Raw genomic sequence first — 17,148 nt, 5'->3', positions numbered from 1 at the left:
TTTCTTATCCCTTAACGTTACACCTATCATTCTTCTTTCCATAGCTCGTTGTGTCGTCCTCAATTTGAGTAGAACCTTTTTGGTAAGCCTCCAGGTTTCTGCCCCGTAGGTGAGTACTGGTAAGACACAGCTATTATATACTTTTCTCTTGAGGGATAACGGCAACCTGCTGTTCATGATTTGGGAATGCCTGCCAAACGCACTCCAGCCCATTCTTATTCTTCTGATTATTTCCGTCTCATGATCCGGATCCGCCGTCACTACCTGCCCTAAGTAGATGTATTCCCTTACAACTTCCAGTGCCTCGCTGCCTATTGTAAATTGCTGTTCTCTCCCGAGACTGTTAAGCATTACTTCAGTTTTCTGCATATTAATTTTGAGACCCACTCTTCTGCTTTGCCTCTCCAGGTCAGTGAGCATGCATTGCAATTGGTCCCCTGAGTTACTAAGCCAGGCAATATCATCAGCGAATCGCAAGTTACTGAGGTATTCTCCATTAACTTTTATCCCCAATTCTTCCCAATCCAGGTCTCTGAATACCTCCTGTAAACACGCTGTGAATAGCATTGGAGATATCGTATCTCCCTGCCTGACGCCTTTCTTTATTGGGATTTTGTTGCTTGCTTTATGGAGGACTACGGTGGCTGTGGAGCCGCTATAGATATCTTCCAGTATTTTTACATATGGCTCATCTACACCCTGATTCCGTAATGCCTCCATGACTGCTGAAGTTTCGACTGAATCAAACGCTTTCTCGTAATCAATGAAAGCTATATATAACGGTTGCTTATATTCTGCACATTTCTCTATCACTTGATTGATAGTGTGAATATGGTCTATTGTTGAGTAGCCTGCCTGGTCCTTTGGTTGACAGAAGTCTAAGGTGTTCCTGATTCTATTTGCAATTACCTTAGTAAATACTTTGTAGGCAACAGACAGTAAGCTGATCGGTCTATAATTTTTCAAGTCTTTGGCGTCCCCTTTCTTATGGATTAGGATTATGTTAGCATTCTTCCAAGATTCCGCCTCTAGAGATGCAGTCGTAGCCATGTATTTGTGTGTGTATATATATATATATATATATATATATATATATATATATATATATATATATCGTCTCGCTAGTTTACTCTATTTTGAACTGCGCCGATTAGAATATTTTCAGGGCGCGACGGTCTGTACAGTGCGAGCTTGGCAATGCAGTGCGCAGCGAACGTGCGCACTGCATTGCCAATACAAATTTAACTATAATTGGGCACTTGCGATTAGGAGAATACCGACCAATTCGATGCGCTCGCTCTATTTTCTTAGGCTCAAGTGGTACTTTCAGATGATCTGAGCAGAGGCGTAAGATAATTCTTTCCGATTCGTTTGATGGCTCTTGATGCTGATGGATCGGGGAGGCCATAAAAAATCAAATTATTTCGCCTTGACCAGTTCTCAGCGTCATCTACACGGGCATCTAGTTTATGAACCAGCTGCGTCATTCGTTCACTGTCTGCCCATATGGATTGCATTATCGGCTTGCATGGATAAAACACTTTGCTAATTGCCCTCCAGGTGCGTCAGCCTCTCTTAGAGCCTCTAGAGATGCAGTCGTAGCCATGTATTTGTTTTTGAGATCTTGCATCTCAGCGATAATCGTATCTTGGCCAGCGGATACCTTCTTCATTTCGGCAAGTAATGCGGCGTAATCTGGACCGGGATTACTTTCAATATCCCCAGAGAGTAACAAAAAGTATCTGATAACACAAAAGCACTCAGAGACAACACACAAACAGCACTGCGGGCTTGGTAGCTGCACAAGAGAATAATTATTGGTTTTTTTTAGCGTAAAGAGAGCTTGGTTCACAGACCTGCATGAAGAACAGCAGCGGGTTAGTGGATCGCATCGTGGTAATGCCACCGAGCCCACGGTACGGCAGGGGTAGTCGCTCCTCTTTTATAGGCAGCTGGATGGTTGTTGACGATGGCAGTAGGGCCAGTGGCTTTTCGTCGAGGATACATTCTTTCCCTGGCAGCGTCGCCAGTCGGGTTGAATCCCTGCTGGTTCTGATATCCCGTGTTATTACGTCATCGAAGCACGGGTGCGATCATCCCAAACTGACGCTCGTTGATTTTGCAGGAAGAGGCAGCAGCATTTGCATGATAAATGACGTCAAAACCTGCATGAAGAACAGCAGCGGGTTAGTGGACCGCATCGTGGCAATGCCACCGAGGCCACCTCGGTGGCATATCGTTTGCGTGTACAGTCACGCAAACGGCGGCGTGTTCAGATGATCTTGTTCGTCCATCCTGGCGTCCTGCTCCAAAGCCTTTCTCTGGACAATCCCGCAAAGCGTGCTGGTCAGCGTGCGACATGACTGCACATGCCCCCAACCCCAAGCCAAAAAGGAAGAGGCTACTCCCTCTGGCACCTGAGTAACCCCACTGTTGGGCAATGTTAGCAGCTAAACGCTTGCGCCATCACTTGTACTATTCTGCCACTACACTGCCTGCTGGCAGGCTTAGCTACGCAGGGGAAGCTGCATTACAAGAGACGCTAAAGCCATGTGGGGATAACATCAGGGGATGTGTGAGAGTAGTGTCCCCACATCCCCTCAACCTTAAATCGCTACATACTCTGGCAAAACACAGTCAAACCATGTGCTTCGGGAACGAGGGGTACATGCAGCAGTGGCTGCACTAAGAAAATGTCTATGCACTCTTGAACATAACCGGCAAGACTCGGGCCAGGATTCCCGAAATGTTGTAGTCAGCTCAAGCAAGTGCAGCTTGCGCCTACACACTGCTGGCATGAGCTGCAGTAGCCGTTGGTGACAGCCAGCTCTTGTCCCAGCTGCTGAAGGCTGCAAGCCAGACACAGGCAGCCACTGAGGTCCGCGTACACCACCAACCCTGAGCCTAAAAGGAAGAGGCTACTCTCTTTTGCGCCTGAGTAACCCCGTCATCAGTTGGCGTTAACGGCGTAACAGTTCCACCGTTTCTAGCACTATTCTACACCGACTGCCGGTGGCGCTCAGCTATGCAAAGAAGCCAGATTACAGGAGATGCAAGAACCATGTGGGGAAAACGTCATCAGGGGACGCGTGAGGGTTGAGCGTCCCCACACATTGCTGCACAATCCATGGGACCCGAACGGAGATGTGTGGAGGCCAGAGTCCGAGCCAGGCTCAGTATTGGTAGGGATAGGCAATGGAATGGTTTCATTTATAAAAATTAATGCCTGTCATTTTGTAGAAATGCCATTCTCTGTTATAATCAATTTCTTTCTACTCTTGCGAACTCATAGGGCATTCTTACGTTCATCAAGCCAGCCGAGAGCCCGGCTCAGCTGCCTCGCTGCAAGATGAACCTAAAAGAATTTGGAGACAAGGTGCAGGATGTGCCCCCAGGTCCATTTGGCAACGTCGACGAAGGGTACGTCCAGTTAAAGAAAATGGCCCTTTTGCAGTAACAGCCTTTGTGCCCAGTTTTCAAGAGCATTCTCGGTAGCAGTTGCATTGTCCCAAAATCTCTGCGACCTCATGGTTTACTTCCTATAGGAAGAAAAAAATGTACGGGCTGTAAAACTTCGGGTCAAATCAAAAGTCTGCTGAAACCTTGTCTAACCGAGACAGAGCAGATGCCGATCAAGGTGAACAAATTCATGAAGACTTGACAGTACAGCTGTCACATGGGAGCAGACATGTATAAGGAACTCAGATAAAGTATTTACGATAAGATTAGTGGAGTTTAGGGCCAGTTGACGATGCATACTTGAGTACGGTGAAGCGCGAAATATGGGACAAAGGGGAGACACAGTCCTGTCTGTCCGCCTCACTTTGTCCCATCTTTCGCACTTCATCGTATTCAAAATATTATACTACCATATTTACTTGCATAATAAACACACTCGTGTAATGAATGCACCTCCCACTTTTCCAATCAGTGTTTTTTCCTCGCATAATGATCGCACCCAGAACTTGCTGCTGTGAAACGTGATACACAGTACGATCTTGGTGTCTAATACGATGTCTGGCATGCCAAAATGGCAGCCAAGTCCGAGGCATTTTGTCGCGCTGTAGTGCCGGATATAGAACGCTTCATGCTTGCTAAGGTAGGTGACATGCGGAACAATTCGGCATCCAACGCGCTGAAACAGCAGTCGGATCAGGTGCGTTTTGCCATGCCATTGTGCCGGATCATATGCCTTACCGTACCGTGTGTCTCCTACTTTTGTTGCATGCCACACGTGTGATCTGCCACTACAGCATGGCAAAATGCTTCAGAGCCGGCTGCCGTTTCAGGGCGTCAGACTTCGAATAGTATCCTGTATCTCCTACAATTTACAGGCTGACCATGCAAAAAAGAAAATCGCTCAAAATATTACCCAATATAATGAACGCAAGCAACCCCCAAGCTTCGTAGAAATTTTTCAAGGAAGAAGTGTGCGAACACTTTGTAACTACATTAAATGCTATGCAAAAGAGCCTACTCTATGAGTAGATTTATCTGAGATACAGTATAAGATACAGTGAAACTCCAATGTAACGAATTTTGAGTTAATGAAATCAGTGATGTAGCAAACTATTTTCATTTCTCAATCTTAGTTTCATTGAAAACTATATATTTCTTTCTTAATTTAACTAATTTCGTGACACAATTTCAATTTAAAGAAATTTTTGGCCATTTCTAGCATGTACACGGAGCCTTCTGTTGCTAGTAAATCCAGCAAAAACTAAAAATATCAGCCAAGGGAGAAGTAATTATTTGTGCACGCCCTTCTGCAGTAAAAGTTGGAAGCAGCAAGAATGCCGTCGTGCGAACAAAGTAATCCCATTCCTTGAAGTGCGTGTGCGGGAATACGGTATGCAGGAAACCGCTGCGGCCATCTGTCTTGTTTAAGAACTTGCGGGTGCTGCTGGCCTTGCAGCAGCCCAGGGATGCTTCTTTCCCTCGCTCGCCGGACCCTTGCATGCATGTGCAAGTTGCAACAGAGAAATCTGGTGACTTTTGCTTCTCGAAACGTGCCTTTCCTAGGTACTAAGGAAGGGAGCATGCTACACTTCGTTTCTCCCTAGCCGAACTGTTATGTGCACTGTGCGACGGCGGATAAATACTAGTGAAACAGACGCATTAACTGTTCATGTTTCGTGACACTGCACAAAGTGCTACACTCGCAACTGTGAGGTCCTCGCTTTGGCTCGCATGTTTGATACTTCTTTTCTTTTTTTACCCCTTTGCAGGATTATTAAAATTTCAACTCTGTTTGCACCTTTTAGACCAAGCAGCATAATTTAATTCATAAATGCATAAATTTCGGTGATGAACATGACCACCGTTGTCAACCCTTACGCAGCCATAGTGACGCTGCTAAAGTTGTGAGAGTGCCGCAGGCGCTCTCACAACTTTAGTATAATATAATAATAATCTCACAACTTTAGCAGCATAATGGCAAAGCAGCAGAAACTGCTGCTTTGCCATTATAGATTTTGTATTGGCCACTGTGGTCCCGTTTGGGCGGAAGTCTAAGTGTTGGTTGAACGGAGCAAAGTGTATTGTCCTCCATACCGCCTATGCAAAGGCATCTAGATGTTGGGAAGCAAAACTCTCCAGATTTCTCTCTTGGAACTGGTGCATGTGCAAAGGCTTAGGCAAAATATGAGAAAGAAGCTCTCGGTGGCAGCCCAGACAACAGTAGCCAATCTTGGAGGCCATGCTTTTGTGTGTTAGAAAGGCCCCGAAGCATGTCTTATCGAAGTTGAGAAATGCATTTGAAGTTAAAATAGGCTATTTCAGAAATAGTGTTCAGCAAAAAGTGCTTCAGTGCATTCAGCGGAAGTGGAGTTATTGGCAATCAAAAATTGCCCTTTGATCCCCTTCGTCGGGCTTCTGCTTCTTCAATGCCTTGCACTGAGGAGGCTACGGCAGAGCGAGGGGCGCCCACAGCGCTCCGCTTTCTGAGCGTCGCTGTGGTGCACAGTTCAAATTTGATTTTGGGTAGTGATTGCTACAGCTCGAAAGACTAAGATGAAGCGGAGACACAAAAAGATAGGACCATGTGCTGACTGTTAATTGATAATCAAGATGATAGTCAGCACATAGTTCTTTTGTTTCGTGTCTCCCCTTCATTTGTGTGCAGTGAATGTATTGTTTATTGGTAACACTTTCCCAGAATGCCTAAGGAACATGCCCTTGTAAACAAAGGACTGCTGTAGTAAAACTAGAAAAACCTCTCCCATTTTTCAGGGGTGAGCTTACAACGTACAAAATGTTTATCGCTGGTCAGCAGACACGACCAGTGTCCAACGCCTCCTACTTTGCCAGCAGCAACGACAACAGGACAGTTGGCTACTTTCCTGAGGCGGGGCGCAAGGATGTCAGAAATGCCGTGGAAGCAGCACTCGTGGGCTTCAAGACGTGAGCTTTGTCATTATTCCAAATCCTGCCGCGATTTTCAACCTGCAAGGTGAAAATAGAACAAGACGAGTGCTCACAACTGGTTGTCCTTATCACAGTTCTGCAATAAATGACAGCAGGAAGAGATTATAGGTACGTTCGATTCGCCTGCACCACCTGCACGAAGCAGCAGTGGCACCCGGTGAACCATGACGTTTGTTTCGAAAGGTGCAGGGCTGGTTCATGACTTTGCTGCACCCACTCCGCTGTTGGTGCCGACTTGGTGCAGGCGCACAGGTGTGAAGCAGCGGTGCACCAGATGACGTAGCACACGGGTGCGAGCGCCAATAGAACCTTGCCTATGCTCAGCTGGTGTGTCTAAGCAAGCGTGGTATGCATTTACGTCCCAGAAGCCGATCATACCTGCAGTTCAGGACCTCTCAATCTTGCGCACTCCGTGCACTTTAGTCAGACATAACGCCTGCACCGCATCTGCACCTTTTCATTCATTTTGAGTGTCGTGCTGGGCCTGCACCTTGGAAATTTCTGAACTTCTCATGAACCACCTTCACAGTGGTGTAGGCGTATCGAAGGTACCTTGTGAAAGCACGAGAAAGGATGAAAAAAGCGCGCCAAAATGGTTTGGTGTACCCTGTTCCAGAACTTGTAGCCTAAATATGCAAGAATTCCTTTTGTAAATCACCAGAAGAGTACTGGCACATGATGTCCGTTTATTTGCTCCTAACCATGTCAATTGTTCTTTCAGTTATGTTTCACTTAGATCTCTAGCAGTAACAGCTTTGTACTTTTTTAGACTACAATCTAAGCTTGTTTCAATGAAGTCACATCCAACATGAAAGCACCATTGTTATCTCATATATTTGTTATAAGCATACAAAACTACATGCTGATATTTGTGAGAAGCATTTTAGATTTACTTTGCTATATATCTGATAATTCAATACCTGAGTCGATTTATTGAGGTGTGACAACATTTATGGACAGTCTGGTGCTCTCTGATTTTATACCTAGAAGCAACCAATCAAGAATGCACAGCCCCTAGCCCTTTGTTGTTCAATGGAGTGTATGTGGTTCCGGCACCCAGGTGGTCATCCCGGTCGGCACACAGTCGAGCCCAGGTGCTGTTCTACCTGGCTGAGAACCTGCAGATGCGGGCGGCCGAAATGGCCAGCGTCATACGCAACATGATCAGCCGACCCGAGGCAGCGTGCAAGGCCGAAGTCGATGCCTGCGTTCGCCGACTGTTTTACTGGGCCGCCGCATGCGACAAGGATGCTGGCTCTGTCCGGGTGAGTGTGTGAGGGATGTACCGTGTCATCGTGTCTACATTCTGCTCCAAACGTTCCAAGAATGTGAGAGACATAACTGGCAGACCACATTCGCAGTCCGTCACTTTTGGGGAATACTTTCACGCTTGTGTGGCATAACATCCAGCGCAACACCTCATTGGAGCAACTCACATCCTCTGTGCTGGCTTATGCAATGAACAGGCACTGGAAGAGGTACAGTTGAACCCGCTTATAACAATTCCTTAGTGCCCAAAAATCCAATTTTTTATAATATAACTGTTATACAGTGGAATCTACTTATAAAAACATGCAGTCAATGTCCAAATTTTTCGGTTTGCCTAGGTGCCATGAAAATGTCTGATCGATCCAGCAGTCCGAAAAAAATGAGTGCGTGTCTTTTAGTGCCCCCAAAGGCTCAAATCCAGTCCGTAACCCTTAATGACCATCGGTTATCTTCCCTCCTCATTATATGTCCGGCCCATGCCCATTTCTTTTTCTTGATTTCAACTAATGACATCTTGGTTGAAATCAAGAAAAAGAAATGGGTATGGGACGGACATGGAGTGAGGAGGGAAGATAACCGATAGTCATTAAGGGTTACGGACTGGATTCCAAGGGAAAGGAAGCGTAGCAGGGGGCGGCAGAAAGTTAGGTGGGCGGATGACATTAAGACGTTTGCAGGGACAACATGGCCACAATTAGTACATGACCGGGGTAGTTGGAGAAGTATGGGAGAGGCCTTTGCCCTGCAGTGGATGTAACCAGGTTGATGATGATGATGAAGGCTCAAATCGCCACAGGCTGTCCGAAATGGCTCTGAAGGTCTGCCAGTACACTTATTTTATTAGGCATATCAGTGCTTGTACTGTGACAGATGGTGGGTGTACGCATGTTTAATTAAATAATTAATACTGTATCCCGTTACAGTGGCCCCTTTCTATTCTTGCTATGCTTCACCGCAGTACACCGCATATGCTTGCCAGCGCAACACGGCTGTACTGCGGCGAAGCTGACTTTAGGGAACTGGCATTGTGCATCGTCGTCACCTTGCCGTACTTTCTGTGCCTCAAAGCCATTGGCAAGGTTGACAAAGGCAGAGTCGGCGCCATTGCTGACAGGGGTGAATTCTTTCAATGCAAAACACGACACTGAGGAAGCTTGGTAGGGAGCATTGAACCACCCAGGCCTAGCGTCGCTGTGGTGGCCGTGGCTACCACCGGATCAGCGTGTGGTAGCAGTGGTTTGACTCTGCGAGATAATCAAAGTGGCATCGGTGGTGGCTTCTATTAATGGCATTTTGGATCTGCAGTCACGGTGAATAATTCTGAAAATTTGACAGCAAAGAGTTCCAGCGTCCAAAATTTCAGTCGCCCTTATATATCAGTTCTGTGGGGTGCGTGGCGGTGTTGCAAAGGCGTCCAAGTTATTGGGCATGTCCAAAAAATTAGGCCTCCGAAAAATTGGTTGTTGACCGTGTTCTAGCGCCAAGGAAAGGCCATTGTTATAACTGGGTTGCACGGAAAAAAGCAAAGAGGACAAACATTCCAACATTTTCATTAAACAAAATGAAGTACAATCGAACCTACTTGTAGCATTCCTGGTTTTAACAATAATGTTGCATGGGAAGATTGTAGTAAGGCTTTATTTTACCACAGAACACACACACAAGTTTACTGTGCAACAGCGGCTCATTGTTAGATCCGAGTGTAATTTGGAGGCGACTGTAACAATTAAATCTGCTTACTGAGTGCTATGCCAAAACAAAAAAATGAAATCCAAATCCTTGAAATTCCCCTGGTGCTGGGTTGGATCCAACCCGCATCATATACACGAAGGCAATTGCGTCTGAATTCATACAGGCACCAGGCGCAAATTCCACGGTGCCGCTAGATGATGCAGCGTGTTCAGTGGGAAGCGCGAGTAATGAACGTCGTTACAAGCACACCTCATGCAGAATGTGTTTCGACGATGGCAACATGGCATGTTGCTATGTTGCATAAATGCTAATCGCAATAACGTCGCCATTCATCGTGATCTCCCAGATTTTTTTCTCATTCAAGAGGGCCACATACCCAGTGTCACTTACTCAGTGACCCAAGTTGGTTCAATGGTTCGCTCAAACTTGGTTCCCTCGGCACAGCAATTAGACCATGGAATGCCTAGTGACCCAAGTTGGACTGAAAGAGCTTAGGTAGAGACAGACATATTTGGAAACTGGGTGAAGTTAGCTTTAGGTGCGAGTAGCATTCTTTGGATACTTCACACACTTTCTACTATCCATGTCTGGGCCAGTGTCTAACCTCTTTCACGGCAATTGGGTCATTGAGTCTTGGTCACGGGGTCATTGGTCTAATGAGCAGAGAATCGGGCTGCTGTCCCGATGGAACTGGGTTCGAAAGCAACCCTTGCCCCAACTTGAGTCACTGGGTGTGTTTGTTCCACTGGGTTTGTGTCAATCTTATTCAGTGACAAAGAAAATCCTTCAAAATTTCGTCGCTGCTATGTGGAATTGAAGCTGCATGATGTACAGGGTGTCCCACATAACCTGAGCCAAACATTAAAAATATGCAGATGCCACGTAGCTGGACAGAACCAAGGTAATGTTGTTTGCCGTTGCTTGGTGGTAGTACTCAGATATTTTTTCATTTCCCCTGATTGATAATTAGTCTTACTTAATTAATCATCTCAAATATTATTGATAGATGAAAAGTGTCAATGAGAAAATTGCAGAGCAACATGAAAAGCTCCCGATACAGCTTTCTGTTCCTCAATATGCACTACATAAGTGTTTTTCGGAGTGGGAAAGAAGCCTACGAATACACGAAAAATTGCCACACGACTGGCCACTCAAGGCACTTTGCGTGTGTTTGCAGGGCTTCTTTCACGTATTGAGGAACAGAAAGCTGTATCGGGGAGTTTTTCATGTCGCTCTATAATTTTCTCATTGACACTTTTAATCTAATTATAATATTTGAGAAGCTGATTAATTAAGACTAATTATGTAATCAGGTGGAACGAAAAAAATTATCGGAGTACTATCTCCAAGCGATGGCAAACATTACCTTGGTTCCGTCCAGCTATGTGGCATGTGCATATTTTTAATGTTTGGCTGAAATTACATGGGACACCCTGTATATACATATATTCAGACAAGCTTGACTGATTATATATTTACACATATGCTACGCGCGGACTTCATACATTGCACAATGCTTCAGTGCTAGTTGCACGAACATTGACCGTAATACCTGCATGGTTTCTGCTGGAATTTTTTGGCAGTGAATTAGCTTTTTTTTCTCATTAACTGCCAAAACCTCATTCTTTTGTAAGCAACATGTGGTTCTTCAGACTTGTTAATTTACAGTCATAATGGCGTAGAATGTGGCCAAAAATTATTCGTGTCATCAGTTTTCCTACGTGCAGACAGGCATGAGGTTCATCAGGTCCATGACTGGTGAGGCTGTGCAATTGAAAGATGGACAGCATGACTACGGTGTTCTTGTCCCTTTCACCTCAACCAGAGCACGACCATCAAGGGCACAGTGGTGCGCGTGAACGAGCCCGTGGGCGTGATTGGCATTGCCTGCGCAGAGGAGGCCTTCGTGCTGAGCAGCTTCGTGTCTGCCATGGCAGCAGCCCTGGCAGCCGGCAACTCGGTTGTCGTGCTCGCCAGCACGGAATGGCCGCAGCCGGCACTGCGCTTCTGTCAGGCAAGCTGAAGTTCATTACTTCCTTTTTAATTTTTTGCTTGTTCTGAAAGGGTTCTTTTCGGTGGGTGAATTAACGGATGTGGAGGAGAGTGGGGGAGGGGTATTCTGGTGCTCTTGATGAAGCTCTCTCACTCCGTCATGGGTCACGGTAGATGCGGTACTGGGTAGGTACTGCCGTGCGAAGAAAATCTTTTACGTTGACTTGCAACCCCGGGTGTGTGCACCCGGTTTTATGCTGGTCATGAACCTCTTTGACACCGACTTAATTCACCGGGTCTGTGCCAGTAGCTGTGTGCCGCTCTTCAGCGAACGTCTTTGACGCGAACTTGAGTAACTATGTATGCGTCACTGGGAATGCACTGCTTTACGATTATGAAAAAAAAAGATTCCTTAAATTTCTCGGATGCTGAGTGGAATCAAACCAATGTCACAAGAATGCCTTTAAGGAGAGCAACCCGATGCATTAGCAGGCTGTGCCAAAAATGCACTGGTAACGTCCCACTCTTCGGTGAACCTCTCACCAACTTGGGTTGCTGATTATGTGCCACTGGGTGTACGGAAAGCGAGGGAACTATTCTTGGCATTCGAAGCCACCGGCACGCCATGCTTCTCCTCTCTGAATCCATGTGTAGATTTCTCGGCAGTGCCATTAGAGAAACTCAAGAGAAAAGCCCAGTCGCCACGCGACGTTTGCATGCACCAGCGTGCCATGCGTTTCGGGGGTCATGCAGAGGTGACGCGGCAACAACGCTAGATGAAGCCGGGCGCTCTTGGGAAAGTGCGGAAGAGGAGCCCCACTGCATAACTTGTTTCGATGGTGGCAATACATTGTGTCGCCATATTGAGTCAATGCTTGACGCAATAGTTCTGCGGAAACCCGCAAGGTGGAGAGGAGTAATTAGTAAAGGGAAAATGAGACATCCACCCAAAAGTAGCTAAGTGCTACAAAGGAAACCCATACGGGTTTCTCGAAAGGAAAGCTTCGCAATTGAGGAAAAATTCGTCCTGGTTCGGGACTCGAGTCCGGGACTACCGCCTTTCCGGGTCAGCCGCTCTATCATCTGAGAAATTCGACCTCGCCTGCCATCTGCTAGCTGCCTGGTTAGCTCAGACGGTAGAGTGGCTGCCCTGGAAAGGCGGTGGTCCCGGGTTCGAGTCCCGGACCAGGATGAATTTTTCCTCAACTGCGAAGCTTTTCTTTCGAGGAACCCGTATGGGTTTCCTTTGTAGCACTTAGCTACTTTTGGGTGGATGTCTCGTTTTTCCTTTACTAATTGAGTCAATGCTAAACGCATTACCATCAAGAGCCATCGTGAGATGAGTCCTGCTTAATTTTTTTGTAGTAGGGTATTTGTTGGCCAAGCAGGCCGCTGCAGTAATGACGGGCCAAGCAAGCACAAGCTTTCTGTGAAGAATAAACTTGCTGCACATTGGCCTATGCACTGAGGCTCCTGCGTGTGTGAGCCAAGTCTTTCTAACTTCCACATACTCTGTAAAAGCATAGATGCCTTGGCTCTAGAGTTAACAGAGGCTTATTAGGTTAAAGAAGAAGCACAATATTTATATCAGTGATACGTTGGTGGCACCGTGCAGTACTGAATATCAATTGTTTGATTGCATGTTAGGATAGGCGTGTGTTTTCGTAATTTCATCTCCGTGCTCTGAATGCCATGCGCAAATGTATTTATGCATGCTGGCACTTTCCCAATAAAAGAGAACCTGTTGCTGTGAATAAATTCAGTTGGGAGTGACACCGTTTCCTATATTGGTCTTACTTCTATTTGCGTTGGGTCCGATCGCACCGTAATAATTACTATGTCACTTCTCTGAAAGAGGCACACCATGTAGGGGATGGCTGAAGCACAAGCGACCTTGCCACGGACTGCCCACGATGACGTGCCACATGCGTCATGTACTCGCAGATCCTACAGACGTCGGACGTACCGCCGGGTGTGGTCAACGTCCTGTCTGGCAAGGAGCGGCCCGTGCTGCTGCGTGCCCTCGCAGAGCACCACGACGTCGGCGCCGTCTGGTACTTCGGCCTGGAGAGTGACTCGGCGGCATTTCTTGAATATGCGGGTGCGCACAATGACAAGCGCAGCTGGGTGTTCCCCGTGCAAGACTACAGCGACCAGGACCGCCACTGGATGGGCTGGCAGGTCACCCAGCACACCACGGTGCCCAAGAGCATCTGGCTGCCGTCTGGCGATACGTTCGCCAACTGACGGCGAGGTCAGTCGGGAACACGGTTGCCTGCACTGCTATCGGAGACCAGGGTAGCTTCGTTCACTCAAACTTGACGTCGGCGTGTCCAGTCAAAAGGCGGTCTCATCCAGACTTGTCCGACCTTGTTATCGGGTGTTTTGCCCTGTAGTCAAGTAATTCAACCAAACCCTTCCGGCAAATCTGACCCCGCTCTCCCCGACACCCTCTGTCTGACCCTCTAGTGTTTATAAGAGACTTGATGAGCGGATTTCAGCCCAACAAGCTGACTTGACCCGACTTTATTTCCATGTAACCGTAGCTACTATCCAGTCTCCTGTATGCTGTCATTGATGCGCGAGTCTAGTTCTTGTTCTCCTTTTTCTTTTTTTTCTTTTTTCAATTCAGGAGAGATCATCGCTCGTGCTTAGCCCTTAAGCCTTCCTTGCTGTATTATTGATTCATATACAGTCATACACTTATAACAATATTCAAGTTCCATGGAAATTTCATTGTTATAATTGTTATAACTGGGTTGCATGTAAAAAATCAAAATAGGAGATGGTGTAGCTGTTTTGAAAATTACTATAATGGTGGGGAGGCTTGTTCTTCTACCACCTTCCTCCATCTGGCTTCTGATTGTGTTGACTTGTTTAACAGTTCATCGCTGCTTCCTGTGCACTCCAATTGCGTGTTGTTAACAAGCCACTGCTGTCGGCATTCAAGAATGGCACTGCTATAACAACTGCACACAGTGGTCACGGGTAGCTAGTGACGTACGAGCTCCGCCGAGGCATCGCTTTGGTGGCCCCATAAGGTGCCTTTTAAAAAATGCAGGAAGGCTGCCGCGGCAGCAGCATGTCGGCTTGAGAAATCCAGAAGAAACGCTGGGACGAGATCCCCACAACAATCTCGCCACGTACTTCCCACTGGCTTGCGCAAGAGAACTGCATGTCCGTCAGCCTTGCTTGCTTTGTACGACCCTTGCAGACAGTCGAAGAACCCATTATTAGCATTGATGCTAATTGAAGTTTGAACCTCTTGTGTACAGTTGCAGGCACCCGTAGTGACTCATTGTGCCTTTCTGGCCGTTATGCCTTGTTCGTGTGCGAGGTGACTGAGATTTCACAGCAACAAAGTGGTGGTCTCTTTCCTGTCAGTACAGAGATATATTTGGCTGAGCAGTTTATGAGGCCGCATGACTTAACTCTTTGCAAGTTTACTTACCAAATTCAAAATGGGTACTGCAGTCTTTTGAAGAACTGTCAGCTTCCTCGCACCAAGCTAAAGGAACAAGGGATTGAAGAAGTTGAGGGTAACAGGCTGGAACTGTTCCTCAAGGTTTTCCTTCCCAACATACTTAGAGGCAGCTTGAGATTGTGGTCAGAACAGAGCACAGCTGTTTATCAACGTCCGTACAGCTTCGGTGCAGGCCACTTATATCATTCCATTGTGGAATCTACAGTGAGTGTGTTTGCAGTGCTAAAAGAGCACAGAGTGAAATGAGATGTGAACGTGATTCTGGATTTGTGTGCAAGCTTGTTTCCCATGTAATGTCTGCATTAGTTCAAGCTTGGATATCATGGAATTTATTGCGTCATTGTACACATGTACTGGTTGAGGTGCGAGCAGTGGTGTTCATATTCAGTTGTACCACAAATCTTATGCCCAGTCAGCCAAGACGTAGGCGAACAATCTTCATTTTTGCAAACAGAGCTGTTTTAGGGATCCCTGTTTTTCATGTCTTCATCCCTGTGGAAGTATTGTATTGCTCTTTGCTGGCTTTTAACTTCATGCTAGTGTTTCAGTAAGATTTTTGGTATTATGCAGCCATGGTATCTGTACATGGTGCTATTTTTTATTGACTTCTTTCATTAATCTCTTTCATGTTAGAGGAACATCTTTAACACCCTTTCGTTTCGCTTTTGTGTTTTGTAGCATATGTGGCATGAATCTTAGCTAGCCAGAGAAGCATGCTAAGGACTTCGTCTGTACCTTTCATGTGTGTTTGTTAGCAGTTAATGGGCACAATTACCATTGTGCTTGGGACAACAGAGAACTGAGTTGTCTCTTGTTGCGTATGCATTGCTTACACCTCCAGATGTATGCTCACTTCTTGAACTCTTTGATGAGACAGTATTATCTGTTTTCATGGGACCTGACTACACATATGTTGGATAAGGAACATTTCTATTTTTAAGAAACCGTTTTGAAGCGTGGATCATGAGGTGACCCATGGTCTTCATGTGTTGTTTGACAGCATTGGGAAATATTTTGCGCTCAGGCAAATTGTGTTGGTTGGGCATTGTTTGTGTGTTGTAATAAACGTTTAACAAGCCTAACACCTGCAAATCTTCATTTGTTTGCATGCATCATCGTTGCATGTCGTATGGGCAACTGTGATTTCATGTGCATTGTCCACATGATTGTTCCTTTTGCTACGTGCTGTGTGTGTGAGCGTCTAGGAGTGATGTTTATGGCAGCCAGTAATACCGTATCCACTAAATAGACAGTTTGTCTGTCAGTATGCATGTACTGTATTTACACGATTCTAATACGCACTTTTTTAAAATAAAAAGTGCACTAAAATTTGCATGCGTGTTACAGTTGTAACTATTTCTACTGAAAATCAAAAACAGAGCGGATGCTTACTAAAGAAAAGCTGATTCCAAGGTAGCTAGCCACAATGCCATCGAACGGACGCTGTTTTACTCCTTGGCTTGCGATCGCCATTTTGCAGTTCGCTGTATGCCTTTCATAGTAGCTCAACCACCTTTCGTGGAGGTAGTGCAGTGTTGGGATGGAAAAAAGACTTTTTCATTAGGACGCATCCTTCAAGCATACAGTGGTCTTTCTGGCAGAAGAACAGGGTAACTGGGCAGGGTCGCGGAGGTTACAGATTTCCAAGACTTGTGTCCGTAACTGGTGGAGACAAAGGAACTCCTCATGCATTATGTGGAACTGAAGATTACTTTCTGTGGTTAGTAGACAGTGAAAAGAAGGTGTCGTCGGACTTCGACAGTGGATAGCCGCTAACATTCAGATTTTTGCATGTCTGTGGGCCTTTGTATGTTCCACAAGATCGTTTCAACACGGTACACGTCAACTCAGCATATGTGATACGCTGTATATGAAAATATAAATATATAAAGATCAGGCCTCCCAGTTAACCCCCTTTCTTCTCACTGTATATGAATGCAATATAAGGAATATATGCAGTAGAATCAGCAGCAAGTTTCTAAATTTTTTTCATCACATACAGTGTATTACCGAGATAGTGTATTACCATATGCAGAAAAGTTGTCGCTTTAGCATATGTTAAAGCGGATTGAGGCGACAGCCTGCATGCTTACAAGACTTTCATTAGATTACTTGATATTTTCATTTGAGTGCGTTGTTACTTCCTATTGTTTTCTTCCACCAAAGGTCGTGGGTTCGAGCGGCTTAATAAACTCTACCTCAATTAACTGCCCCTTAATTAACTTCACCCTAATTAACACCAAAGGTCGTGGGTCTTAAATAACTTCACCTTAACACCACAGGTC

General features: G+C 45.9%; 1 protein-coding gene across 1 annotated transcript in view; it reads left to right on the top strand.

Moving 5' to 3' along the window:
* The window catches only part of LOC142563898 (aldehyde dehydrogenase family 16 member A1-like), an 81,795-nt gene extending 65,850 nt beyond the window's left edge, over positions 1-15,945 (top strand). The window contains exons 9-13 of the mRNA XM_075674598.1: positions 3,293-3,420; positions 6,232-6,402; positions 7,487-7,691; positions 11,213-11,401; positions 13,324-15,945. Of these exons, the coding sequence (XP_075530713.1) occupies positions 3,293-3,420; positions 6,232-6,402; positions 7,487-7,691; positions 11,213-11,401; positions 13,324-13,626 (996 nt within the window). The 3' untranslated portion in view covers positions 13,627-15,945. The remainder of the gene's footprint in view (positions 1-3,292; positions 3,421-6,231; positions 6,403-7,486; positions 7,692-11,212; positions 11,402-13,323) is intronic.
* The last annotated feature ends 1,203 nt before the right edge of the window (positions 15,946-17,148 follow it).

Source organism: Dermacentor variabilis, chromosome 11 (genome assembly GCF_050947875.1).
Source record: "Dermacentor variabilis isolate Ectoservices chromosome 11, ASM5094787v1, whole genome shotgun sequence".
NCBI lineage: Eukaryota > Metazoa > Arthropoda > Arachnida > Ixodida > Ixodidae > Dermacentor > Dermacentor variabilis.
Note: the sequence above shows the minus strand (reverse complement) of the source record. Positions and strands in the feature narration are given on the sequence as shown.